At 34.0% G+C, this 26,584-nt stretch overlaps 4 protein-coding genes and 1 long non-coding RNA gene across 11 annotated transcripts; 1 reads left to right on the forward strand and 4 right to left on the reverse strand.

Moving 5' to 3' along the window:
- Window positions 1-45: 45 nt before the first annotated feature.
- On the forward strand, window positions 46-7,125 carry LOC100177589 (chondroitin sulfate N-acetylgalactosaminyltransferase 1). Of its 2 annotated transcripts, none has more exons than XM_026837501.1 (13): window positions 46-273; window positions 393-525; window positions 590-642; window positions 842-931; window positions 1,116-1,190; window positions 1,904-1,980; window positions 2,537-2,721; window positions 3,743-3,953; window positions 4,345-4,529; window positions 4,984-5,100; window positions 5,432-5,605; window positions 6,079-6,231; window positions 6,725-7,125. In XM_026837501.1, exons 2-13 carry the CDS (start codon window positions 408-410, stop codon window positions 6,832-6,834), a joined length of 1,548 nt encoding a protein of 515 aa, XP_026693302.1. In that variant the 5' UTR covers window positions 46-273; window positions 393-407; the 3' UTR covers window positions 6,835-7,125. The 2 variants fall into 2 exon arrangements, with proteins under 2 accessions (XP_026693302.1, XP_002130454.1); XM_002130418.4 differs by having other exon boundaries at window positions 47-273; window positions 584-642.
- Window positions 6,844-13,975, reverse strand: zf(btb/c2h2) (zinc finger protein). 5 transcript variants are annotated; one of them, XR_003396536.1, is made up of 14 exons: window positions 13,841-13,975; window positions 13,466-13,524; window positions 13,062-13,189; window positions 12,311-12,449; window positions 12,095-12,225; window positions 11,635-11,714; window positions 10,609-10,696; window positions 10,107-10,235; window positions 9,387-9,503; window positions 7,985-8,322; window positions 7,770-7,894; window positions 7,524-7,604; window positions 7,319-7,367; window positions 6,852-7,094 (listed from the first exon to the last, which is right to left on the reverse strand). XR_003396536.1 is itself a non-coding variant. In NM_001078386.1 (13 exon segments), coding segments are annotated over 12 exon segments (1,404 nt in total). In that variant the 5' UTR covers window positions 13,860-13,929; the 3' UTR covers window positions 6,844-7,094; window positions 7,524-7,538.
- A 3-nt stretch (window positions 13,976-13,978) lies between these two features.
- LOC100175274 (zinc finger C2HC domain-containing protein 1A) lies at window positions 13,979-16,040 on the reverse strand. Its single transcript, XM_002130625.4, has one exon. The coding sequence runs from the start codon at window positions 15,742-15,744 to the stop codon at window positions 14,578-14,580; it is 1,167 nt and encodes a 388-aa protein (XP_002130661.1). The 5' UTR covers window positions 15,745-16,040; the 3' UTR covers window positions 13,979-14,577.
- A 581-nt stretch (window positions 16,041-16,621) lies between these two features.
- tgfbr-ib (transforming growth factor beta receptor) lies at window positions 16,622-23,886 on the reverse strand. Of its 2 annotated transcripts, none has more exons than XM_009862400.3 (11): window positions 23,741-23,885; window positions 23,283-23,380; window positions 22,720-22,843; window positions 22,193-22,283; window positions 20,357-20,591; window positions 19,616-19,742; window positions 19,175-19,327; window positions 18,823-18,967; window positions 18,206-18,390; window positions 17,679-17,809; window positions 16,622-17,269 (listed from the first exon to the last, which is right to left on the reverse strand). In XM_009862400.3, exons 1-11 carry the CDS (start codon window positions 23,832-23,834, stop codon window positions 17,063-17,065), a joined length of 1,590 nt encoding a protein of 529 aa, XP_009860702.1. In that variant the 5' UTR covers window positions 23,835-23,885; the 3' UTR covers window positions 16,622-17,062. The 2 variants fall into 2 exon arrangements, with proteins under 2 accessions (XP_009860702.1, NP_001071968.1); NM_001078500.1 differs by having other exon boundaries at window positions 16,698-17,269; window positions 22,193-22,289; window positions 23,741-23,886.
- A 1,057-nt stretch (window positions 23,887-24,943) lies between these two features.
- On the reverse strand, window positions 24,944-25,959 carry LOC113474840. Its single transcript, XR_003396547.1, has 2 exons — window positions 25,247-25,959; window positions 24,944-25,183 (listed from the first exon to the last, which is right to left on the reverse strand). It is a non-coding gene; the product is annotated as an uncharacterized LOC113474840 (long non-coding RNA).
- Window positions 25,960-26,584: the final 625 nt, after the last annotated feature.

The following is a 26,584-nucleotide window of genomic DNA, read 5'->3' on the forward strand; positions in this document are numbered from 1 at the left end:
CACTTGCTTGATTATTTGATTATTTGCCAAACTTTTCAGCGGGGAACTCCCTAGAAGTTGGCACAGGGGACTCAGTTCTGTTGATATATTTGAGTTGGTTTCTTTTTTTTCTTTCTTCGTCATGCTCTTTCCGACGTGGTGCTAATGCGTATGTTGATTACGCATGAGCAAGACAACCAAAGCATACTGTACACAGTAACGCACGGGTACAAGAATAGCCGGTTATTCATCTGTTAATAGAATAACGAATAGCAAGTTTACCGTGTTGCACAGGTATGAACGCTTTGTGTATTTTTATTCTATATGGATTCTAATTACGAGGCTTCATAGCCGCAACGGAGCGTGTTTAACTTTATTGCAACTGTAGTCTGTAAATGTTTTATTTTTTACAGTGAATTCCAATCAAAATGGTGTCAAAAAGGCTGCTTCTGAGGTTTATTACCGTTGTAATTATTGTTGCATTGTTTCTTATTATGTTGGATGTCTCTGTTCCTTATTTAAGAAGAGTTGCAGAAGATCAAAAGAGTAAGAAATGGATTACAAATTAAAGTCTAGTTGACTCTTGATATAATATATATGTTAGTCACAGGTTCATGGGGTAATCAACTAAAATGGAGCGAAAAGTTTGAACAAAGCGACAAGGTACACCCTATACAAGCCTAATATTTTATAGTTCATAATTTTATACCCCATTACTGTTTAAAATTAGAAAAATATCATTTAAAATTGTCTTTTAGTATTAATACACTATTATTGTTTAAAATTTGATTGTCTTTTTAAAAATTAAACATATATATATATATATATATATATATATATCATATAAAATTATCTTCAACAGATCATAAGAAGTCTACAACACCAAATTCAAGATTTGGAAAGCGCTCTGGAAACAAAGAAATCTCAGTTAATCAAGATAGAAGAACAAAAGGTAGATTTAACTTTCTACACAGTTACATTTTACCTTCTTCAAGAGTGAGCTGTGTTTTGTATTTTACCATTTCGTCTAAAATGTTTGTTATTTACATTTTAATTATGAACAATTTTTTTTCGGAACCATTTTTTAAATATTGTGTATTTGTGTGCGAATAATTTTTGGTCGTTTTTTTATCCAGGAGGAAATTTCTACAGAAGAAAGCAACCCTTTATACATGGATGGTGATAAAGTTTTGCATTTTCTTCATGAACAGGTAACAAAAAAACATTCCATTAAATCGTAATTTCGCACTCATAATGATAATAATAAGTTTATTTGTCTCTTTGATTAGGTAGCAAATATTTAAAAAATGAATGAATGTAACTTACTTTATCCTCACGTGGCCGGAAAACGACAGTCGTTATCACACAGGTTTAACACCTCGTGCCAGCTTACGAGTTACCATGTATGTTACTTCGTAGGTAATTATTTTTTGGGGGGATTTTTTTCATTTTTTTATGTATGGCTGTTAATTTGGACAACCCATTAGTGACCACTAAGTTGGAACAATTGCTTTTAAGTGTCTTGCCCAAGGACACATACGCCCACAATAGTAGCAACGTCAAGCCTTGAATCCAAACCTCTGGGTTACAGGCAGGCGCGCTAACCACTATGCCATGGCGCTGGAGGAAAATCATTTTAAATAAAATATAAACTGGTTATCTTTTCAAGTTAGGGCAAGGACAATCGTTATAAAATTCCCCCCCTTGTCATGAATGTGGGTTACAGTGAGGGTACAAGGTTTACCAATGCTGATTAGTGTATGTGTCCTAGACATGCCTTTTGTAGTAATAAGTTGAGCCATGTATCTAAACTAAGTTGTATAAATACACTGCAATATGTTAAAAAAATTAAAGTTTTACTGTTATTTTTTTAATTTTACTGTAAATACTGTTTCTGTATTAATAATAATTGTTTTGGTTTTAGATTTCAAAGGCGAGAGTTTTAAAAGGGCAACGTCTTAGAAATGAATATTCAGTGAATGAGTTTCGAATGTTTGACAGGTAATTATGAGAGTATGTTGAACTTCAGTATGTAATTGCAGGTTGTGACACACCTGCTTACAATTATACCCTGGTTTAAATAATTACAGTATGTTTATATCATTACTTATATTAATATCTTTATTATATATGGTACCCAATAATTTCTGTAATGATTTATAAGCCCCAAAGACACTAAAACTTTTTCTAATGTGTAGTTGCATTTTATACCGGATTGTTTTCTAATCTGGTGTTCGGGATATTTTTTTTATAAGACTTCTTATAAAAAAGGGGTTAAGGCATGTTCTGATGGTCACTGACATTTGGTATTAAGAGCTACTCATTAAATATTTGTTCACCAGCGCCGGTATACTTAGATGGTATCTTAATTTGTTTTATAACTACGTCATTACAATATACGACAACAGGAAACTAGCAATAAATTTTAAGCAAGCACAGACAAAACTTAACGATAAAACAAAGTCTACAGTGTTCAGCATATTAACATTTTGAAAATAAAGTAGGACTAAATTTTTTTAAATTTTTCTAAAAATAAATAAAATAAAATTTTTTACAGGACTTTTGTGTATAAGATGGATTTGGGGTTGAAGCAGAGACCCCAAGACGTGATCTCGTCTCGATACGACTGGAATTCCGAGTTTCCCGGTGTGATTAACTTTGGGGTGGAAAGTTTAAACAGTGGTGGGCGTCGCCTTGAGGTCACGCCTACTTACCGGTTCACTGAAAAAGATTTTGTACATGGTAATATTAAACAAATGTTTTTCTGTTTGTTCTCTTGGTGTTAAATAATAAAATTAATGCAATATACTTTAAAATCAACAATAATCTGACTTGATGCTGCTAGCATTGTTGGGGTCTAACTTTTGGGCAAGACACTTAAGGCACAAGTGGTTTATTTTATGTTGTTCAAATTGTCAGCCATACACCAAAAAATCCACCAAAAATAGTCATCTATACAGGTACAAATGTAACCGGGCATCAGGCGTATGAAACAGAACATCCATGTTATAAAAATTGTCGTTGCCCCGTCGTGTATAATTAAATGTAACACATTTGATAATATTGTTTCTCAACTTTGAAAAAAATTTGGACCGATTTTATTAAAATCAATTTAAACTTAACTCTGAAGAATGGCGGATAGGTGTTGGTTTAAATTAATTGCTTGTTAATTTTTGTATCTGAAAATTAATTTAAAAAATTTTTTTAGGCCCAATACAATATCAGCAGAAAACTGTAGATACGTTATTCGGGATACTAGAGTACTAAAGATCTATTAAAACTTGTTTATACAAGGGGTGTCTCTAGCATCTGTATTTGGTCTGAGTAAACTTTGTCCATTCTTGCCAAAGTTAAATTTATTTGCTAAAAAGGGTGTCTCTAGTCCAGCGTCTGTATTTACTTAGAGTAAACTTTGTCTTTTCTTGTCAAAGTTAAAATTGTTTTCAAAATTTTATTAACATTTTTATCTGGTTTAATGTGTTCAAGTTAGATGATTGTGTTGCGTTATTGTAACATGAATGTGTAGTGTCTTTCTAATAGGGCTGGGTTTTTAAAACCATAGCTTCAGTAGTTAATATTCAGGCTTTAACATGTCTCACAACTATGTTACTGTCATTCCCGTTTTTTTTGTGTTTTTTTTTAAATAAAAGTGAACTTTTGGAACTGTGCTCTGGTAAGTTTTAAATTAAACTTTGTCTACACACATGGCAAAGAATGCATCTTATTTATCTACCAGTTACCCAGTTACATTACCATTCTACAGGTTTATCACGAACAGAAGCAGGCATGGGTGTTCACTATGAGCTTGTATACAAACCAATATCAAGTGCCAACCTACCCAAAGATATAAAGCTTTTTTACGTGACTGTATTTCGACCACTGGCTCCACCCAAAGCCATTCAAACCAGGTCATCACCCACCAGTGAAACTGTTCACTTTATTGTTCCTTTACAGAACAGAATTGACACTTTCCAGTAAGTTTTCTTACTTATTTTTTGTTTTTGTAATTTATGGCACAGTTTTTAGTGCACCTGCTGTTTGCACAAAGGTAGCAGGTATAAAGCTCGGTGCTGCTAATATTGTGGGTGTATTTTTAGCAAGATACTTCTATGCTTTAACCTAGCAGTCATATTTACATAAAAATATAATTACCCACAAATTTACCTGTTTAGTAAATCGTAAACAGGCACAGGTGTATGAAACAGAACAACCGTGTTACCCTGACTTTGTTGCCCAGCCATAAAAGAATAGCCCACATTTAATAGTAATTATAAACATGTCCAATCAAATTGGTATATATTAATATTCAGAATAATGAGAATATAATATGTCCCATTAGTGCTTTAGATATTAAATACTTTTTAGGATGTTCATGAAATATTTTGACGACACAATACAAGTGGACCACAACGTTCACTTAACTGTTGTTTACTTTGGAAAAGTTGGTCTCTATTCTTTAAATCAGGATATGGAAGAATTTCGCAATAAAACCGGTTTTACCCAGTTTAGTGTGGTCAGTGTTTTGAACGAAGAATTCAGTCGTGGAAAAGGTAATGCGTGGGGTATGGGGTTAGCAATATAAAGGCATCTTAGGCATGCCATGGAATCTGAGATTTTTTTTCAGATTTGGTGTGTTAGCCTGATATACTATGGGAACTACTAAGTACAAGTTTATTTACCATATGGTCCGGAGTCCGAACTTTTGGTAAAGTGGTTCGGATACCTGTCTGTAACCCAGAGGTAATGATTTCAAGGCGTCTCACTGCCATTAATGTGGGTGTTGGTGTCTTTGGACAATACACTTAACAGCAATTAAAAATTCCCTGGGGGGGTAACATACACGGTAACTCATAAGCTGGCAGGAGGTGTATAAACACCTGTGTTATAACGATTGTCGTTTTATGGCCATGCAAAGATAAAGCAAGTTACATTTGTCATTTATTCATTCATATATAATTTTATATCTTTTCTTGGAATTTTTTAATTTACTTTGATTTTCTACAGCATTGCAAAAAGGCGTCAATTCTCTCACAGTGAAAAATCCACTTCTGTTTTTCTGTGACATTGACATTGCATTTTCGCCAGAATTTTTGACCCAGTGTAGGTCACATAGCCAAGCAGGTAACTTCATTTTAAATTTCTTTGGTTGAATCCATATTCATATTAATATTAACTTTATTTGTCTGTTGGATTATGGTAGCGAAGAATTAGAAATATTTTAAACGAAAAGACAGGATACAGCGTCAAAACAACAGTTGTTAAAACACACTTACAGTTAAAAACATATTTAAATTTAATTGGAAGAAAATAAGCATGGTGGCTACATCTAGCAGACAAACAATCCATTTCTGCTTAATTATTATCAAGTTTAACTTCTAATAGAAACAAAAGTCCGTAAAGACACAACTCGTACACCCCTATTTCATTTGTAAATTACGTTTTCTTCTTTCAGGAGTTTCAGTCTTCTACCCTGTAGTATTCAGCTTATACAACCCAAATGTTGTCTTTGATAAAGACAAGGTGCCCGAATTACGTGACAGACAAGTTATTAAAAACAACTATGGATTTTGGAGGGATTTCGGTTTTGGAATGACTTGTCAGTACAAGTCTGATTTTGTGGAAATAGGTAATTTGTTTTAAATGCCATAACTTGGTCGTACTGTCTAGTAGTAACATCTATGGCTGCTTACACACCATTCACCCATTTTATGCTCAATTTCGAGTTAAAACTTGGCTTTTTTTATATATGTGTAACTATCATATATAAAACTATGGTGAATAAAAGAATCACTTCAGCGCCGTGACAAAGTGATTAGCACGCCTGTCTGTAACCCAGAGGTTATGGGTACAAGCCTTGTCGCTGCCATTGTGGGTATATTTGTCCTTGAACAAGACCCTTAACGGCCCTTGCTTCAACCCAGTGGGCACTAATGGGTTGTCCAAATTATCAGCCATACATGGAAAAAAAACCCGAAAATAATCACCTACAAAGTAACATACATGGTAACACGTAAGGTGGCACGAGGTGTACACCCGTGTTATAACGACTGTCATTTTCTGGCTACGCAAGGATAAAGTAAGTAACATTCATATCAACAGGTGGTTTTGATCTAAACATACGTGGATGGGGAACGGAAGACTCTTTGTTATACAGAAAGTTTTCTCAAAGCAATCTACAAGTTATACGAACACCAGTGAACACATTATTTCATCATTGGCATCCTAAGGAATGTGATGCATCTTGGGCTAAAGGTAAAGAATAATTTCCCCATCTCTTTAACTGTGTAATAGTGGCTGTCTAAGACACCAAACCTTTTGTATACCACTACCAGCAGTGGTTTTAAGTGATACAAATGAATGAATATGTTAGCTCACGTGGGCGGAAAACAACAGCCCTTATAACATGGGTGCTCTGCTTCATACACCTCATGCCAGCTTACGAGTTACTTTGTGAGTGGTTATTTTTTTGGAATTTTTATTATGTATGGCTGATAATGTGGACAACCTATTAGTGACCAGTGGGTTGAAGCAATTGTCGTTAAGTGTCTTCTTGCCGAAGAACACATATATGCCCACAATGGTAGCATGGTGAGCCTAGAACCTCTGGGTTACAGGCAGGCCCTGTGTGAAGTGCCAACTCGGGCATAAACCGGTCTTCATTGGCATTACACTTCACAAGCTTATCTTGTTATCCATATAATATTACATTCTAACCATATTTTTATTACATACTAACCATTTTTAGAACAATATGAATCATGTTTAAAATCTCGTGCGAGAACTGAGGGCTCCATGAAAGACCTTGGTCTGCTTTACTTTAAAATGAAAGAAAGTCTTGAAAAGAAAGACTCATAAAACAGCATCTTTTAAAATACTTGACACTGTGAACACTTTTATTGGTGTTTTTATTCAAACACAAATACAGTATGATTGGGTTGTAGTTGCGGGCAGTGCAATGCCTTTTTAAAGTTGCTTTAGATTTTGTTTAAAAATTACAAATACAGTATAACTGGTATGTAGTTGCGGGCAGTGCAATGCCTTTTTTAGTTGCTTTTGATTTCATTTTGAACTGACCATTTTTTCTTAATCGTGACTGTTTCTTCGGCAGTATGTTTCTGTAATTAAATAAATTTGTATATTGTTTCACTCTGTGGTGTGTCTATTGCTTTTGTATGGGAACAAAGGTTATAACAAGGGCATATTGCATTATGCATAACACACCTCGTGTGTTAGTTTAGATGTTTACATTACCATTATGTTACATTAGCATCCTCTTGCAACTGTAGTAATCAGTAAGTAGAGGTTGTGTTACTAGCACAGTCTTACTTTATAGCCATACCTTGAAGTATATATTGTAGCGTTCGTTGAGTGAGTATATTTTGTAATGCCTGCGAACATGTAAATGCGAAACACAGGAAGAGAACGAAAAGAAAAAGGCACGCAGTCGCTATGTTGTAGGACACTTCCTGAGTGCGACCTTAATTAGTAGAGTGGAATGCGGAGCATACATTCCAACGCTACAATATAATGTTTTAAATAAATACCTGAGCTACAATTTGTCAAGTGTTCTTCGAATGCTGCTTCATATGTCTGTTTAAACTCTTCATGTTCTGTGCATGCGAAGACTGTCATTTAAAACTACATACAAACCTGTTTAGTTTTATATGGAAGATGCAATATTTAAGTTAAACTTATGAACTTTTAGAACATTTTATTAGTTAAAACAAAGACATGATTTAGTAGAAAAGTATAGTCTTTAGAAGAGCTGTCTAAAATGTATGGAAAAGTACCTTGAATGTCTTCTTGCACTGCTGGCAAGTATTGTGTGTATCGGAAACATGGGATTTTAGATGCATTGACAACACGCTGTTAGACCTGCAGCTGTATCCACATATCTCGCATACAAAATATCCTCCTTAAAACACACAAATATAAGACAGTACATACCTGGAGAAAACTAAAACAAAAACACTTTTAACATAATTATTGAAAAAGTTTTACACACCGTTGTGTTTTCGTTTGTGTTTCCAAAGGCCAGCTGGTTGTCGAAAAGTCTTTCCACATAAATCACATTTGTATCGCCTCTCCTTGCTGTGCGTGATTTGGTGTAGTTTTAATTGTTCAGGCCTGTTGAAGTGGCGCTCACATTCTGTACACTTGAATGGTTTTTCCTTCACGTGCACTGCGCTGACGTGACGCCTCATATATTCCGCCAAGCGAAATGTAACGCCACAAACTTCACACTGATGTTTCTTCTCCTTGGTTTTCATGCAGGGATGTTGATCTAGAAGCTCCTGGCTTACAAAGGCAGATTTGCAGCCTATGTTTTTGCACGCATACGTTCTGCAATTTTTTGGGGGGGTTTGTTAAAGGGGCATACCAACGAAAAATCAAAATTTGTGTATCGATAGATATGCTCAAATGTGATCTAAAGCTACCATCAAAGTTTTAAAATACAAAACAGCTTTTGAAAAAAATGAGTTTGAAAACCGCAAATTCGACCGCTGAAGTAAAAAAAAATTGGCCGTTGCGCAATGCATGGGATTTCCCATAAGAAAAATTTCACTCAACTTTGATCGTTTCTACTTTTTAAAATACTAAAGAAAATTCAAATGTTATTTCTGATTTGGTATAATGGATGCTTCTTCTTCAAAACTATATAAAAAAAAAGTAAAACATAGACTTTATTATGTTTTAATTTTCGATTGAACATAGCTACATAATATGCTGACTCAGCACTTTTTTTCTTATTAGTAAATTTTTAGCACTTTTTTTATATTAAAAAGTTCATTATGTCTCACTAGTACCTACTGTATAATTTTTTTTATAAAAAAGTCAGTTTTTCATGTTTAAAATTCGGTTTGAAAATATGCTGAGTCGGCATAATCTGGTGTGTACCTACGTTCAATCGAAAAAATAAAACATAATGAAGTCTATGTTTTACAATTTTTTTATATATTCTTGAAGAAGAAGCATTCATTATACCAAACCAAAAATAAAATTTGAATTTTCTTTAGTATTTTAGAAACTAGAAACGATCAAAGTTGAGTGAATTTTTTTCTTATGGGAAATCCCATGCATTGTCGAAACAGCCGACTTTTTTTTAGTCCAGCGTTTTTTTTTTCACTCGATTTTTTTAGAAGCCAAATCGTTTTGGCAAACTTTGATGGTACGTTTAGGTTACATTTGAGCATATCTACCCATATACAAATTTTCATTTTTCGTTGGTATGCCCCTTCAAGGTATAAAATGTTCAAAATGTTAAACAACTATGAATGACAGTTATTTTACCCCATGCGACAGTTAATTACATTTGTTAAAACACAGAAATCCTTCTCTATACACTTTAACCCATAAATATAACTTATGGCCCTTTTTTTAGCAAGATAATATTAAGAGGAATTTACTTATGTTCTTGCAGTATATGTTTCCTACGTCCTTCTGTAGAGATAAATTTCATACTACAATGTTTGCACTGGTGTCGAAACCCTGGTTTGTGTATTCGTAAGTGAATTTGTAACTCTCTGTAAATGAAAAGTAAAAATATAAGCTAAATTATTTATATAGTCAAGTTGGGTAATAAAAAACAATGGGGTACATGGGACACTTGGGGTAAGATAGGAAAACCCCATACAGGCCTATATATATGTTATGACATTTAGGCAAATAAATAATAGTAACAGAATATTGTTTTAATTTAAATAATGATTTTATTGATTTTAAAGGTAATTAAGTATCAAAAATTAGTTTATTGAAATTATAAATTAATGGTCGCCTCGACCGTGGTAAAGCTATACTTTAGACCAGTGTTTCTCAACCGCTGTTCTGCGTCAACTTTTCTGCAGGTCCGCAAAATATATCACAATTTCATATCTCAATTGCAAAATGCAACATGTTGAAGTCTTGTCCATTGGTTAAAAAAATAAAAATCAAACTTTAAACTAATTTAGAACTTTGCCAGTTCCGTAATTTGCAGCACTGTGACGTAACATAGAGCTCATGGTCTACTTTTGAGACAGAATTACATTTTGGGTTGATTTTTTAAGGTCAACTAGTCCACAAAACTTGTTTTAAAATTTTACTGGTCTACCAGTTAAAAAGGTTGAGAATCACTGTTTTAGACTAACCTGTTAAGAGCGTATTCCTTGGGACACACAGGGCATCGGAATGGTTTGTTTGAATGCATGCGTCGGTCATGAACAACCAAGTCATATTTACGTTTAAATAATTTTCCACAGTGACTGCAACTTAGTAAGCTGAACATTTAGAGAAATGTATGTTTTAACATTTAACAGGTGTTAATTTTTGTGTAAAACTGCAGTTGTTTAACTTTGCAAGAGACTTTACAGTCTTTTTATAAAAAAAACGGAATCGTATAATTTTGCCAAAATCGTAAAAACAGAATCAGATATTTTTTTTAGATTTGCAGTCTGTTTGATATTTATTAGGGCTGGGGCCATCGGTAAAACTTATCTATACTGGGTAAGTTTGCACAAATTAAAACTTTAACGGTTAAAGCAATGTTTCATTTAATTTTTAAAATGTTTTGCATATATGTATATATAATATTTAAACAAAAATAGACAGAAAAACTTCTAAAATATATATTTCTAAAAGATTTTGATTTACCTTGGTTTTATGCGTTCATTTGTAGCTGAAGTTTGAGGTATTGATGGTTCTAATTCAAATTCATTGTCCTGGCCATTTTGCAATTCACCTGAAAAAAAATTTTTAATTTCACAACATAAATAAATAAACCTATATATATATATATACGTTCATTTGTGTATATATACGTTTATATAAGCCAATGCAAAAATTTTCAATAAAATGTGTAGTGAATATATTCAGTAAAGAAACGACTAAAACAGATAATTTCTCAAGAATGAGAATGCTTTAAAGGACAAACCAAAAATATTAATATTTGTATACGCATAGAGATGCTCAAATGTGATCTAAAGACACCACTAAAGTTTCATAAAACAAAACAGCATTTAAAAAGATCGAGTGAAAAAAACGCTGTAGTAAAATAAACTTTTTTTTTATAAAAAAATGTCACTGAACTTTGACTGCTTAGTTTCTTAACTACTAAAGAAAATTAAAAATAATTGGATTTGGTATAATACATGCTTCTTCTTTATGAATACGCCTGTATAAAATGTAAAGTTTATATTTGCAAAGATGAAATATTCATTGTATTAAATTCGTGGATTTTTTATTATTCTTTAGAAGCTTAGGAACTACAAATAGTCAAATTTGAATGCTAGTTTTTCCCACTGGAAACCCCCATTTTAAATACCTTATTGTTTTTTAATTTTGACCCACACTTTTTTCAGCTGTTTCATTTTGAAAGTTTGTTAGTACTTTTAGATCACATTTAAGAATTTCTATTCAAACACAAATTTAACATTTTTTTGTATTTATGCCTCTTTAATGTATACAAAACACAACATTTATAATGAAGTATTTGAAAAACAAAAGTTCCATAATTAAAAAACACCATAAAAAAATATGAATAATATTACAGAACAGACAGCCACTGTTCATGAAACATCAATCATTATTGTATGCTGAAACATTTTCAACCCGGAACACACCCAGAAAGGTGAAATGGCCAATCAAAAATCTATAAATAACAAGCTATCCTAAGAATACCTGTTTTGGGTTGGTGGGTAATGCTATCCAACTTGTCATTAGGAGGTAATATATTGATATGATGTGTTCCTTTGTTCAATCTGTTGGAATGAAGAATTTAAACTGACTTATAAGCAATACTATAACGCAATGGCGCAGCCAGGAGGGTTAAGGTGGTCGCGACCCCCCCCCCTTTTAAACCAAAAAATAAAAAATAATTAAAAAAAATTTTTTTTTTGATTAAACCCCCCCCCCCCCCTTTTTTTTTCTGGCTGCGCCACTTATGGTCCATAAGCATCATTTAAGAATTATTGGTTACCCCAAATGTGTCACATAGGTTACTACATCATAGCACTACACATGAAAAATTCCATTGGGCAAATAAAGGAAAATAGATTGAACATGCTAGGAAATCAGTTTCTCAGACCCTATTCATAGCAGTAGACAGTAGCCATAATGGAAAACATTTCCTAATATTTACCCTGCATGCCTGACTTGTAAGTTACACAAGGACTTAATAGTTTTAAGTGTAGATGAATGCCATTCAATCCATTCCTCTTTTTTCATTTGTTTCTCCAAGTGACTTGAACATATACATTCTAAAGTTGGCATCTGTATTAAAAATGTTATGTATTTTATATTGACTGTATACCATATATACCAATGCATTGGTTTTTAATTTCAAAGATAAAAATACCTTTAAATAAGCAGCAAGTGTATATACTCTCTTTACACTATCTAAGTTATTTGGCAGCGTGTTCAAATATAAAACATCCAGCCATAAATCAATGTCTTGCTCATTGAAGTGGTCGGGCATAATGACAGTAGGAATAACTCTGCAAATTCAATTTAGTTTGTATTTGATTTAATTGCAATGGTCTAGTTGGTTACAAACAATACAGAGTATTAAAATCACAGCTTAATGCAGCTATGATTATGGGTATGTACTTGGGCAATACACCATCACTACTCCCACCAAATTTACTTAAGAGTTGTCCAATTTGTCAGCTAAAATTAGAAACAAAACACAGAGACCCGCAAAGTGGTTTTAACTACCACGCCATACATTCACTCCTTTAAATAAGGAATTTATTTTCTATATACTCCATAAGAGCAATTCCACATAACCAAACTTTTTAGCATAATATTGGACTGTATATGCTATTTTAATGACAATGATAAGCTATTATTTTGTCTCTTTAATTACGGTAGAAAAGATTTTAAAAAACGAAAAGACAGAATATAGCAACAAAACAACAGTTGTTTAAACACGCTTACAGTTAAAAACATATTTACATTTATTTAAAAGAAACTAGCAGACAAACAAGCCAATTATGTTGGATTATTATTATGTAAAACTTCTAATAAAAACAAAAGTGTGTGTAGACTGCAATTCTGCATACAGTCTATTTTATGATGGACAATTTCCCATTATACCCTTTATTTACCTATCTAGTGATTGCGCAGCTTGAAACAAGAGGTGAAGGGAAGTACATGAAGCAGCTAAAATACATTGATGACATTTCCAATCATGGCTGCCAACAGTAATGACAACATTGGTGTAATCTCCATTTTTCTATAAAACATAGTAGTGTTTGATCAATGGTTGGTACACAACTAGTGTTTCAGCTTTTGAATCTTCTGTTCATTAATTTTAAGCCTTAATAGGCTATCTGACATTGTATGTTTAACAAACAAACATTGAATGAATGAATACAATTTATTTCGTCTCTTCGGTCACGATAACGAAGAACAAGAGAGTTGACAAAAGCGAAAAGACAGGTAGTAACGGTAAAACAACAGTTGTTAAAACTTGCTTATTGATAAAAAGTTTTTTTGATTTTTTACTCACTCTAAACTTATTGAAAGCCACCCTGGACACAATGTTCAAAGAATGCAAAGATAAACTACCTGAAACAAAAAACTCTGTTAAAACGAATGTGTGGTGCATAAGGGCGATCTGGGGCAGCATTTTCGGCTACTGACTAAACTAGTCGCTGCCTAAATCGATCGATTAACTTCTGTACTAATTAATGCACAGAAATTTAGTCAGCTAACTAAAAAACGCAGTAACCAAAACCGCGACCGACCAACTTTGGTTGGTAGCCGGGAATACTATTTCATGGCCATTCTGCCAAATTTTGTATGAAGTTATAAATTATAACATATATGATTAAAAACGTTTATAGTCTTCGTTTAAAGGTTTACAAAATTTTTTTCTTCATACCTGGATTCATATTTTCCATCAGTTTTACATTTCATCAGTAAGGATTACAAAAAAGAATAATCTATCCAATTATAAACCACCTAACCACACTACTGCCATCTATTAAAAGTTATAAAAATAATTTCAAAATTCAAACTATATTATTCAGTAATTATATTCTATATGAATGTTGTGCTAGTTATTTCCCATTACAAGTGTACATAAAAAAATTGAAATCAGTTAAAAAATTCTGTACCAACAGTGTAATAATTTTTATTTTGTAGCAATATAGAAATATAACTAAGTCTATAATATATGAATTATTATTGAATTTTGAACATGAAAAATGTAAAGTTTAAACAGATTAGGACGAACTATATAAAAAACAAGAATTTTTAGGTTTATAAACACACAGCACAAACCAGAGTTATTTAAAACCTTGCCCTTTTTTAGTTATAGTATGGGTATGGCTAAGGTAAAATATACAGTTGCTTTATTTATGTATAAAAGTTAACATATGATAATGATAATAGAGTGATACAGTGGAACAAAAGGGCATTTGCAATGGAATGTATTATAGGACATAGGGATAGAAGTTTTATTGTAAAAGTGACAATAGGGAAAGTTGCTAGGGTGCTTTAAGGTTTGGTTTATGATACATTAAACAGTTGAGGAACACAAAGTTGCGACATTACAGAATATCAAATGGATTCAAATTTTAAAATAAACTTTATATATATTATTTCACAGAGTAAATTTTAGTTAAGTACAATTCTCTTAAGACCACATTCACAGCAGAATTTGGCATTGGAAATGGGGTATCTGGAACCGCATTCATGACAAAATTTCGACCCTGGAGAAGGCAGGCGGTAGTTGGAGTCTGTAAACTCTGGAGAGTACGTCTCACTGAAGTCATATGCGCCATTCTTTCGGAATACGAAGTCCCGCCTTTCGTGATTTGACAATGGAGAGTTTCCTTTCAAAGAACGTTTACTGCCACTGGACGGACTGGGAGAGACTTCATTACTTTTGTACGCACCAATTCCAAATAAATCATGTTGGTCCGATACACCATCAACGCCAAGCTGTCTTAACTTGTCATTCCTTGTGCTGATTTTACGAATTGTGTTTTTCTTCTCTTCAAGAACTCCTCTCTGGCGCTGGAACCTTTCCTTTTCAGTGTTGTTAGATGTGTACGCTTTTAATCCTGTACGTGTACGCACCTCAGATGAGTATGCAGGTACTTCTATGTCTGCATTCCATTCAGGATTGGACCGCTTTGGGGAAATGCCATTTCTTTCAGCATTAGACCCCACCCTCAGTGTTGCGCTGTTAAACTTTTCATTTTTACCTCTTCCATTAGTTGCATACCTAGAGGTTGCAGAATTACCAGGTGATCTGGAATCACTGCGCCCAGATGATGGTTTTAATGAAGGCGGCTTATAATTTTGTCTTGCCATTGCTCTAGCTGCTGCCTGAGCAGAAAGACTGTCTTTTTTTATAGATGTTGTCTCTTTTTTAAGGCCAATCCTTTTATGTTGTTCAGCACAAAATGGGATATGCCTCTGTGCTGCCTCATTGTTAAACTTTCTCAAGCAGTGAGGGCATTGGTTGTAATTGGATTGTGCTGATCTGGCTGGTGCCTTTTTCTGAGGTGGGTTTCGAACAGCTCTATCTCCTGCGCTTTTTAGTGTCCCAACTGTCGATTTTTTCTGTGGCTTTGTTATCGGTGCTTTGTTCTTCTTTGGAACTGGTATATTGTTTGTATCACCAGCTGTGAAAACCCTTTGGTTGCTTGAATCAAATACAGGACGTGGTTTTGAGGTTTTGGCACAGATTTTTGCATGGCGGTCCAGACTCTCAGGGTTAAATTTCCTCCCACAGTAACTACAAGGAACCCTGTTATCGGCTTCTTCAAACTCCATGGTTTGATGATTACAACAATGTGTTGGAACTTAAGTAATAGCTGTAAAACAATAAAGTAATAATATTGGCGAAGCATGATTTTTAGAGAAGCAATGCCCTTACTTCGAACAGCTGCCTAACGTCGGATAGTTACGTTCACGGAAAATACAAATCCATTGTATTAATTTTGAGAATTTTTCCAACAGGTGGGGTATAGGTCATTTAGATTATCTTTTAAACAAGCTTTTATTTAAAATACTTAAGTTTTACCTTATTTTTCGTGAATACATTATATTTTGACCTCCATTTTTATTGATTACTATCAATTACAAATGTTGCAAATAAAACATTAATTTATAGTCTGGTGTCCCGATTAGTTACAAAGTCATCAATTTGGGTGGAAAATACACAAAACAACATAATTAATACAATAATGTTAGTGGAGGAGTAGTTAGCAAATAAGGTGGGGGGGAAGACTCTTCACTAGCATCAAAAACCGTCCTACGTTAGGGCAGTATAGACGATATATGTATATATATTATAACTTAATGTTTTTTTCGAAAATCCCAACGATAAGTAAAGATTTTTACCGTACTGAAAGATACTAGAAACGATGTCGTTAAACCACTATGGACAACATAGGCAAAACGTTTTCGTTTAAAAAGCGTCCTCGGTACACTACAATGCCTCCAGGCTAATCAACAACTTCCCAAACCTAATTAGTCCGGCAACATAACTTTGGCGACTTCTTTAAAAATGTTAAGAATTGTTTCAGGAATTCGTTTCTTGTTGCCAAAACAGACGCCATAAAAATAGCATAAAGCGCCATAACTCGGGGGTCATATTTTTTTAAACAGTTATTTCTTTTTTATTTATTTGATATTTAGTACTCGATATTCGATAATATTTATTACTTTATTATCACAAAACTGGCACAATTGCATTCGTTACGACTAAACATTACCTTTTCTAATTTGTTTTCTTTTTTAAAATGTATTTTAAAAACGACTGTACAAAATACATCTTTACAAACAAAATACGACACACTCGAAGTAGAAAAAAAAACAAGATGTATTCTAATGTGGAATGGTAACTATTTTAGCACTTGAGAAATGTTTTTACCTTTAGCACCAACTAAGGATTGCATTCTGGTACAGAAATGTGTCAACAAAGAACTGAAAAGGTATACACGAGTTTAGGCAGATCTACATGTGGTGTTCTCGCATTGGTTAACTGAGGTGTCTGTTAAGAAAATCAAAACGCAGCTATATTTGAAAACAAAGAACTGAAATTGTAGTACCCAAAAGAACGAGAAATTGAAAATATTTTCACGATTTCTCAGCAACTTGAATGCTCCTCTTCTTTAACAGAAGAGCTGGAAGAGGCAGACGGTTTTCGGTCACTTTCAGAGCTTCCCGCCTCCACTGGGCCTCGTCCACCATTGAGGAGAAAGTAGAGAGTCTTGCGGAGACGGAGCATTGAGAGACGAGACTCGGGTCGAGGGGACCAACATTCTTGCAGGGTTGTAGTGTATGTTGACATTATCTGTGCAAAACAAATGGCAATATTTATATGAAAGATTAGTGTTGTGTAGGTCAAGTAACTGGAGAATAGGATATCGGCTTTACTTTAGAAATTTATACGAACCAAAATTACAATAACTTGTTGTTTATTTTTGTAGGTATCAATAGACTGATGTTGTGTTGGTTTTACCTGCTGCACAAAATGAAACTTATTGTGCTAATTCAATTAGAAAGAGTTCTATTCTTTGTGGGCGAGGTCCTTGTCAGGGACCTCGAATTTAGGCCAGATTTGGGCCATTTAGAAAGTGTTACACCTAGCAGGTAAAATGAGTTTTGAACCAGCTAAACCCCACTTGAATACAACCCACAAAACAAAGCTACCAAAGTAAAAAACTAACATCACATGACTGAGATTAAATGCTTAGATTTACCTTATGTGCTTGCCACTGTTTGTAAATCTCTGGTCTGAGATTTTCAAGAACAACTATTTTTCTCATCTCATCAAAATCAGGGTCATTACCCACCACATCATGGTAGGGAAGATGGTAGTCATTTGCAAATCCTGTGTGTGAAAATAAGTAAATGAAATTTAGTTTGTCTATTCAGTCACGATAACGAAGAACTGAAGAAGTTACAAAAAGTAATAACATAGGTAGTAACCTAAAAATAACATTTGTTAAAACACGCTTATTGATAAAAAAAAAGAGAAATAATGTTTGGATAAAATGGGTGACTGTTACACCCTACAGACAAATATGGAACTTTTTTCCAAAAAAAAATGGGAGACTTTGAGACAAAACCTTTAAACTAGTTATAAAGTTACAGGGGAAATATTATTAACTGTCATTTAAAATATATAACAGTATATTTCCTCATTACTTGACCTCTTTGCGCATTCGTTTAGGTAAGCCTACATATTTCATAATATGATAGGCTCTTCATATGCATTTAAGTTTACCGTTGACTTCAGTCCTGTTGATTATTTCCCATAACACCAAAGCAAAGCTGTACACATCTGATGCTTTGTATGCTTCAAAGGAGTCTGGGTGAAAAGACTGGGCAAGCACCTCAGGTGACATGTAACGCTTGGTACCTTGTCTTCTTGAGCGGTCATGCTTTCCAACATCAATCGTTTCATGTAATCTGTAAAAAAATTATGTTTTGAATATTGCATTACATCAGTGTAATTAACAACAGACAGAGCAAAAGTCCAAAAATATTTGACAATGCGCCATGGCAAAGTGTTTAGCGTCCCTGCTTGTAACCCAGAGGTAATGAATTTAAGTCACGTTACTGCTACCATTGTGGGCGTGTGTCTTTGGGCAAGACAATTAACGGCAACTGCTCTAACCCAGTGGTCACTATTCGACTGAGTTGTCCAAATCAACAGCCATACCTACATAGAAAATCTTCTTTAAAAAATAATCACCCACAAAGTATCATACATGGTTACTCCTAAGCTGGCACGAGGTGTATTAACACCCTTGTTATAACGGTTGTGGTTTTCCCGGCATGCGAGGATAAAATAAGTTATAATCAATTCAATGATAGCATAGTCCATACAAGTGTACTAACCTGGAGAAACAGACAGCCAGTCCCATATCTGCAATACAACATTGTCCATCAAGTTTTACGAGAATATTCTGCGATTTTACATCCCTGTGTGCAATGGCTGGCTTGCCTTGTGTGCCAGCTATCTCTGTATGTAGATGTGCTAACCCTGTACAAGAGAAAAGCAGTTGTTAACTGGTTTAAACTCGATTTTAATATATTTTATAACTTTTCAACATGAACAATGTTTAAAGGTAAACAAATGGAAAAATAAAATTTGTGTTGAAATCAAAGTATAAAATGACAATACAAAATTTTTAAAAAATTAAAAAAATTTTAGGCATAAAATTACAAAAATGGTGAAACTGTAACATACCACAACAAGCTGTATAAGCAAGTTTAAGAGCTTCTGCTATGTTGATGGCTCTGTTTTGTAGGTAGTAGTATAAGGAGCCATGCTTGTGGTACTCTGTAATTAGGAACAGCTGAGTCCATGAGCCAGCACCAGATATATCGGCTGCTATGAAACCTGAGTGGAAATTTGGTTTATAGTGTTATGCTGATATATATTTGTATCCTTGACTTTATTGAAATAGTTTAGTGTGTGATCATAAAATTACAAAGAATATAAATGACTCATGGTAAAGTAAATACTCATATACACCAAAAATACTTTAAAATATTAAAAAAATAACATTTTGAAACAATAAAATGTTGAAATGTAAAACAATAAAAAATATAAATATGCACAAAACACTAATATAATGATTCCAAATCCTAAAAAGGAGCTTGAAAGAGCAAGCCTATAGAAACATACCTAATATATTGTCATGACGTAGCAACACAGTTTGGTAAATTTCAGTTTCTCGAAACCAGCTTTCTTCATCACTGGAATTAAATATTTTAAGAGCAACTTTCTCTTCTCTCCATTTCCCCAGCATCACCTGTGAACAGAAGTTAGTAGGTTTGATGTGCAAGTCATTGGTCACTGCCAAAAACACCGCAAGTAGGCAATACAAGGGGTTTATATTGTTTGTATAACTAACCCTAGGTGTAGCGACCAGCGACCAAGCTTATTATTTTTTTTAATTAAATGTAAATAACTTTTTATTTAAGCATGTTTTAACAATTGTTGTTTTGCCGCTATATCCTGTCTTTTCGTTTAAAATATTTTTAAATCTTCACTACCGTAATCGAAGAGACAAATAGAGTTCTTAATATATTTATACACCATTAATATAAAAGTTGTCCTCATCCGCTATAAGTTACATTTTCATGTAGTGCAGAGAATTCTATGGTAGGCCCAAAATTTCTCCAAATACGACAACTACAGAAGTATTAAAAAAATAAAACAATTACACTTGGGTAACATAAACAAAATAATTTAAACTTTAATAGCATAGTCATAGTCATACAAATATTTCAGCTTTTACCACAGAATCTGCGCCCAGACACTTTGACTGTTAGAGTTTCTAGTATCTATGTAGCTAAACCTAAATGAGATAGCATTTCATCTGAACTTTTATTAGCCATAGACAGCACAAAAAATGTAACTCACTGTCCCATATCTGCCTTTTCCAATTTCGTGAAGAATTTCGATCTGTCGTGATATCGTTCTCTGTACAAGTAGAGGCATCCCTGATCCTGAAGATGTACCAGCAAGTGAGGACCAATTTTCCATCATCTCATTATGTCCTTCCAAGTCTCCCCGATCTCCATATAAAACAGGACAAAGAGCTTTTTTGTTTTCATTCTCAATTTGACGTCGTCGTAGCGATTCTCTACGGCATAATCTGAAAAATTGATTTTTTAAATTTTTTGTTAAAAGGGTGCTATGCAGATTGCACAAATACTTCACAATCGGTATTATTTCTAAATGTATACTTGACACGGCAGGGCAGCAAAAATTCCCGCCCTAGTTATTTTTTTAAAATGTTATTTAAAGGTGCATACCAACGAAAAATGAAAACTTGTGTATTAATAAAGATGCTCACTTTTGATCTAAAGGTACCACCAAAGTTTAAATAAACAAAATAGCTTCTGTAAAAAAGTGTTTCAAAACCGCAAATTAACCGCTGGAGTAAAAATAGTCAGCTATGCGACAGGGAATTGGGTTTCCTTTACGAAAAAAAATGTTTTACGGCCCCGCGAAGATAAAGCAAGTTACATTCATTTAATCGAGTATCTCTATCAAAATACAAATTTTTTATTTTTCGTTAGTACGCCCCTTTAAAAGTTCCATGTTGTCATACACAGACATTTGTGCTTAAATTATTAAACATAGTGAAAAATTACGCTTAAGCCAACAGATCTTAACAATTGTCTCATAAATATTTCATGAAATTGCGACTAGACACTTGATAGTTAAACCAGGTACAACACAAACGCATAACAAAACAATGCCTTCTTTTGTGGTAAAGACTAAAAAAATATTTTTCTGGGTAGTTGAACAGATGATTCTTTCTGCACCAAGGAGGTGTTAATACAGCTGTATATATAGGAATGTAGCTTACATAAATAATCTTATTGTATAATCTGAACTTTGAATGATAGTGTGGTAAAACTAAACCAATACTTGATTTTGATAAAAAAAAGTTTACTTAATTTTCAGGCAGGCAAATATTATCTAATAGACAACATTTTAAAAGTAATTTCCCAGGACGAGGACACCTACACATTTTTGACGATTACACAATAAAAGAAGAATGAAGACCTAGCCACTTGCGTAGTGTGTTTTTCGATACCAGTATTAAGCAGGTCACTTTGTTGTAAATTATACCCCCTCCCCCCACCCCGCTCTACTAACTACAGGTGACAAGGGGACCACTCTTACTAAGCACCGGCACCCACAACAATCTAAGTGCGGAAATTTAAGCCCTTAAACCAGTCTGACAAAGGGACAGACTCTTTCCTGGCACTGAGTAATGGTAGGACACACAATAGGTAAAGGAGAGAAACAGTTCGTAACAGCTGCACCCACACCTGTCTTAGTTTACACTTAGATAATTGAACGTAACATAATCCTACAACTGGTATCATCGTTTCACCATAAACAGGCAATAAAACTTTAAATTTCAACACTGTTTCTACATGGATAGACTAAAAATATGCGGTTTGTCACTGAAATTTAAAGCTTATAGTGCCATTTCTGTAAAAATAAACTAACAAGTGAAGTATGAAAACTGTCAACATTTATAAGCGTACTTAATAAACCAGATACTCAGAAGCTGGGGGGAAAACATTAGTAAGAAATAATGAAATATAAATCCAAAAATGACTTCCAATTACATAAAATCTTACTTAAAAACTTCCCAAAGCAGAATTCAATACAAGCAGAACAAAACAACATAGAACATACTACCAATAATTTAAGTATATATTTCAAGCTACTCACCTTATGTAATAAAACATTATTATTAAACCAAACAAAAAGCAGAAGACTGGCACTGTAACAGCTATAACGGTGATAACATCCGAATTTGCTTCTGAAACTCAAAAGGTAGGCATATTTTAATATATATGTACATGATGGGGGGCAAGAGATAAGAGGTATTATAGTCGGTTAGGGGAAGATCAAGATGGAGCACTTTTTCATTCTACTTGCTTGACCCATTTAATAGTAAGCATAAAACCTTCAAAGAATTTTAAAACCGTATTCTCATGACCCTGTTAGACCAATGTTAATTGTTTAATACATGATCAGGATATTGTGTGATAAAATGTCCCATCTTCTCCCACCCTACTATTATGGAATGTGGGCCTGGTACACCCCTTTAAGGATACCACTCCTTGAACATTTAATTGAGCATGTTCACTCCATTAGAGAGTGAAAAGTAGTACAGCTATTATGTTAAAATGGCAGGTAATGTTACTAAATCCTTGTATTATTACAAGGCATAAGCCATGGAGATGGAGAGTCACCTGGTGTGTCAGATGGTTCATCATAATATTCAGGCAACCCGAGGTCTAAATAATCGTTGCACATTGTACCATTGTTGCAGCAAGCCACTGCAGTTGGATCTTCGAATTCTGTTTTTGCTTTATTCTGTTTTAAAAAAGAGTTTAAATATATATATACTATCAACATTAAACAATAAACATTATCTTATGTTTATTTAGCAACCCTGCCAGTAGCCTGGCCTAAATGGTTTTATGCAAGCTATTAAAATAAAATTTGGATTTGTGACTTCGTATTTTAAAAGTAAAGTTTTGTAGGGTAATGTCTCATCTAAAAAACCTTTAAACCAGTGCTCACCCTTTTTATTAGCGCAAAAAAATGAAAAAAAAAACAAAGCTTGAACAACTCAAACTGGTTTTGATATTTTTTTCTTATGTACAACAGTCTAAAAGCTTTTTGGGCATGTGTAGTAGTTCACCCAAGCAAATCAAATGTGACCCACTTTAAGGTGGTCCTAACCCATACGTTAAAAGTATTTGTGTAAACAAATGACTGCACTACATAAATCTTCACATAAACAACTCACATGACATTGGTTCAAGTAATCATCTTGTGAACCTAAACACCCAGCTCGTAACTCCTCTTCACCATATTCATTAATGTACAACTTTTTGAAGCACTTTGCTGCAAAAAAGTAAACATTTAAAGCTTTAAACTAACGATAACTGATAAATGCATGTTTAGTGTACTGGCAGTAAGGCACCCAAGAATGCTGGGAATGCTTGAAGCTTGGCTTTTATCCTTGGGAGTGCGTCCTTTGACACAACATTAGATTTTCATTGCTTCAATCCAGTGGTGACTAATCATTAGTTCAAAATGTCGGCCATATTAAAAAAAAACATCACATACAAAGTCAGGGCAAACAAGCATATTTGATTATTTGATTCTTAAGGTTTCTGTATTGAAAAGTACAGTATATATTATATAAAATAAAAAAAAATTTAGTATAAAAGCAACGGGTGAATCACATAAATAAAAAAATACCGTTGGGTTTCAGGTCGCATGTGGAGTTGTATTTGTGGTCCGGGCATTCTCCAATACATCGACACTGCATACGAGGTAGTCCATTGTCCAGCATACTCTCTGAGTTAATTATTTTCAGGTGCAAAAATACTACCCTACAATTTGAGCATCTACAGAAAACATATGTGAGACAAAACCATGATTAGTATTGCTCTGTATTGGGGTGTCAAGACTCTACATTTTAGCAGTGTAACATTATGAATGAGGTCGAGGTGTATGAATCTAATAAGTATAAGGTACAACAGGTTGCCTGTGTGTAGACCTATTGATTTTCCATGCATGGAATAAATGTTTATTTATTACTAGGTACATAACAAGATAAGCCACTACTAAACAGATGAGCACTAATTTAATCATAACGAAAATGCATATGGTAGATATTATGTTGTTTGTATACCAGAAATGTTTGTAACTCGTATACAAACGAGTTTGACATAAAATGGTAATGACAATACATCACCTGATCAAATAACCGAAAGTATCATTAAATAAGCCAATACGCGGATATATATGTTACCCAATTTACGAGCTACAACTTCCTCACTCACGTCTCAATTACCAATTGATACCATGTACTTAACCACCTACGCTGGCTTTGCGCATTTCTATTTGCAGACAGTGAGTCTACCCGTCATATTTCTACGTCTGCAGTAAACGTCAAGTAGCGAAAATGTGCGTGCCAATTTACCTGGCAGCGTCGCCGAGGCTACCGAACGTTAACATGTTTGTTTTAAAACAGAAAATTCTGTTCAGCCAAGATTTAATCACGTCATATTGTAAAAATGTCTGCCTGTAGTGTAATCTCCTAATTGTGGGGCTTTTACGATCCACCACGATAAACCTCACTTTGTTGTAATGCCAGATTGCTTTGTATGCTGAATTAAAACGGGACGTTCTTTGCAACAAAACATGGACAGTAAAAAAGAGAGCTCCATTCTAAGCTACGAACAATTCAATCGTCACGCAACGTTGTTCGAGAAAAAGAATTTTAATTCGCGTACAGTAAACTGACAACTTAAGTGTCCTGTTTTGGTACATTGGATTGAAGAGTAATAATCTGACGTTACTAAAGAGTTGTCTTAAACTTCTGCTTAACATAATGCAAAATATCGATGTATAAATCCAGGATGAGTAGACGGTGGCGTGGGAACATGGTATAGCCAATTGCTTTAACAAATAAACCGAAGTTTATTACTTTGACCAGCACGGTATCAATTCGCCTTGGTTTATGATTACATGAAACCATCGGTTAATCATACTTACCAAAGCTGTGTGGTTTCGAGCGACAAGCAACAAAGGGCAAGCCGAAGATCAAGAGACGTTCAGCAAATTCGAGAGTCGATCTGCGCCTGGAAGTCTGGCGCCATAAATAGAGTTGTAATGTGACAGTCTCGCCTGTCGCCACTAGTAAACCGCGCATCAACATTTACACTAAACTAGTTTTGGTTTTTCACAATTAATATTTACCTCAACGCCTGCCCCACGCAATTTTGGCACATGTTCATACTTAATTCTTTGCATTTGAGAATCTGTGGAATTTTAAAAGCAAGGCTCGATTTCCTCGCGGTCGCTTAATTGTTATCAGCGCGTCCGCGGTTCGTGCAATTCAATATCCACCATACCTACTCGTTTCGGTTGAAGGTGCAAACACTGGGTTTAGACAAGCACTTTGTACCTGATGGTTGCACGAATACAAGTTGCGTAATATGTACCCCGAGACTTAACTTTGTCTCCTTTATAATAGGCATAGGTTGTTTTCAGGAAATTACTCTTTTTAGTAGACACAAAACATAGTGCTGTCCTAGTGTTTCTCATTAAGCACAATAATGAAGAACCTACCTGACAAGCTATTTATATATCCCTTTTTTCTTTAGTGTGTCTATCTTATATAAATTCAGTCTCAAAAGTAATAAAACAGTGCTAACCACCAACCCTAACCCTATTTTTCTCATAAATTTCAAAAAGCTGCTTGTCTTTTTTTACCATAAAGCTTCTTATCTTCTTCTATCTCATTTTGATATCAACATATTTCTACTGTATTAAAACCATTAAACCAATCACTAATATCAGAACTGTTTGGTTTAGGCATTAAAGGGCTTTAGCGTATTAAATAAAGCAAAGTAAATATGTATCTTTAAACATTAAACCGCCTAAGCAAGTAAGTGATCTACCACTTTCTTGTAAATCTTATGATTTTCAACGCTGGTTTGCTTGATCTGACTGCCAACACCTAACAGAACACAGTTGTGAAAGTGACTTGAACTGAAAAACACAGTAAGGCATACATAACATATTACTATTTATAACATAATAGTCTCAAAAGGTAAATTTAAATTAGTCATTATTTTACTATTTTTGGGCATTTTTACTTTTTTCGCAATGTGCATTTGTATACCCTTATAAGTAACCTAAATGTGATAACTAACTCATTAGCAGACTTGAGATGTATGTAACAGAGCACCCATTTTATGACAACTGTCTTTGCTTGCTACCTGAGGGTAAGAACATTACTTACATGCATTTATTAAAGTATCTTTCTAAACAAGCTGCCAAAGTATTCAAACTGCGGTTGTGAATGCTTGGCATGAAAGCCCAACCATAAAATCTTGTTTACCTAAATTATAAGTAATTGTTTAAAAACAAAAGAAAGACTGAGTAATATTGACTATGCACAATAAAAATACCTCTATGTTATCTAACAACAACAAAACAAGCAAACTAAACTTAGCCAAAGGACAAAGACTCACTTTTGCTGTGTTCAACTCCTAGAATTTGAATTTGTATAATAGTTTAGGTTGCTTGTCA

This window comes from Ciona intestinalis, chromosome 14, assembly GCF_000224145.3.
Source record: "Ciona intestinalis chromosome 14, KH, whole genome shotgun sequence".
NCBI lineage: Eukaryota > Metazoa > Chordata > Ascidiacea > Phlebobranchia > Cionidae > Ciona > Ciona intestinalis.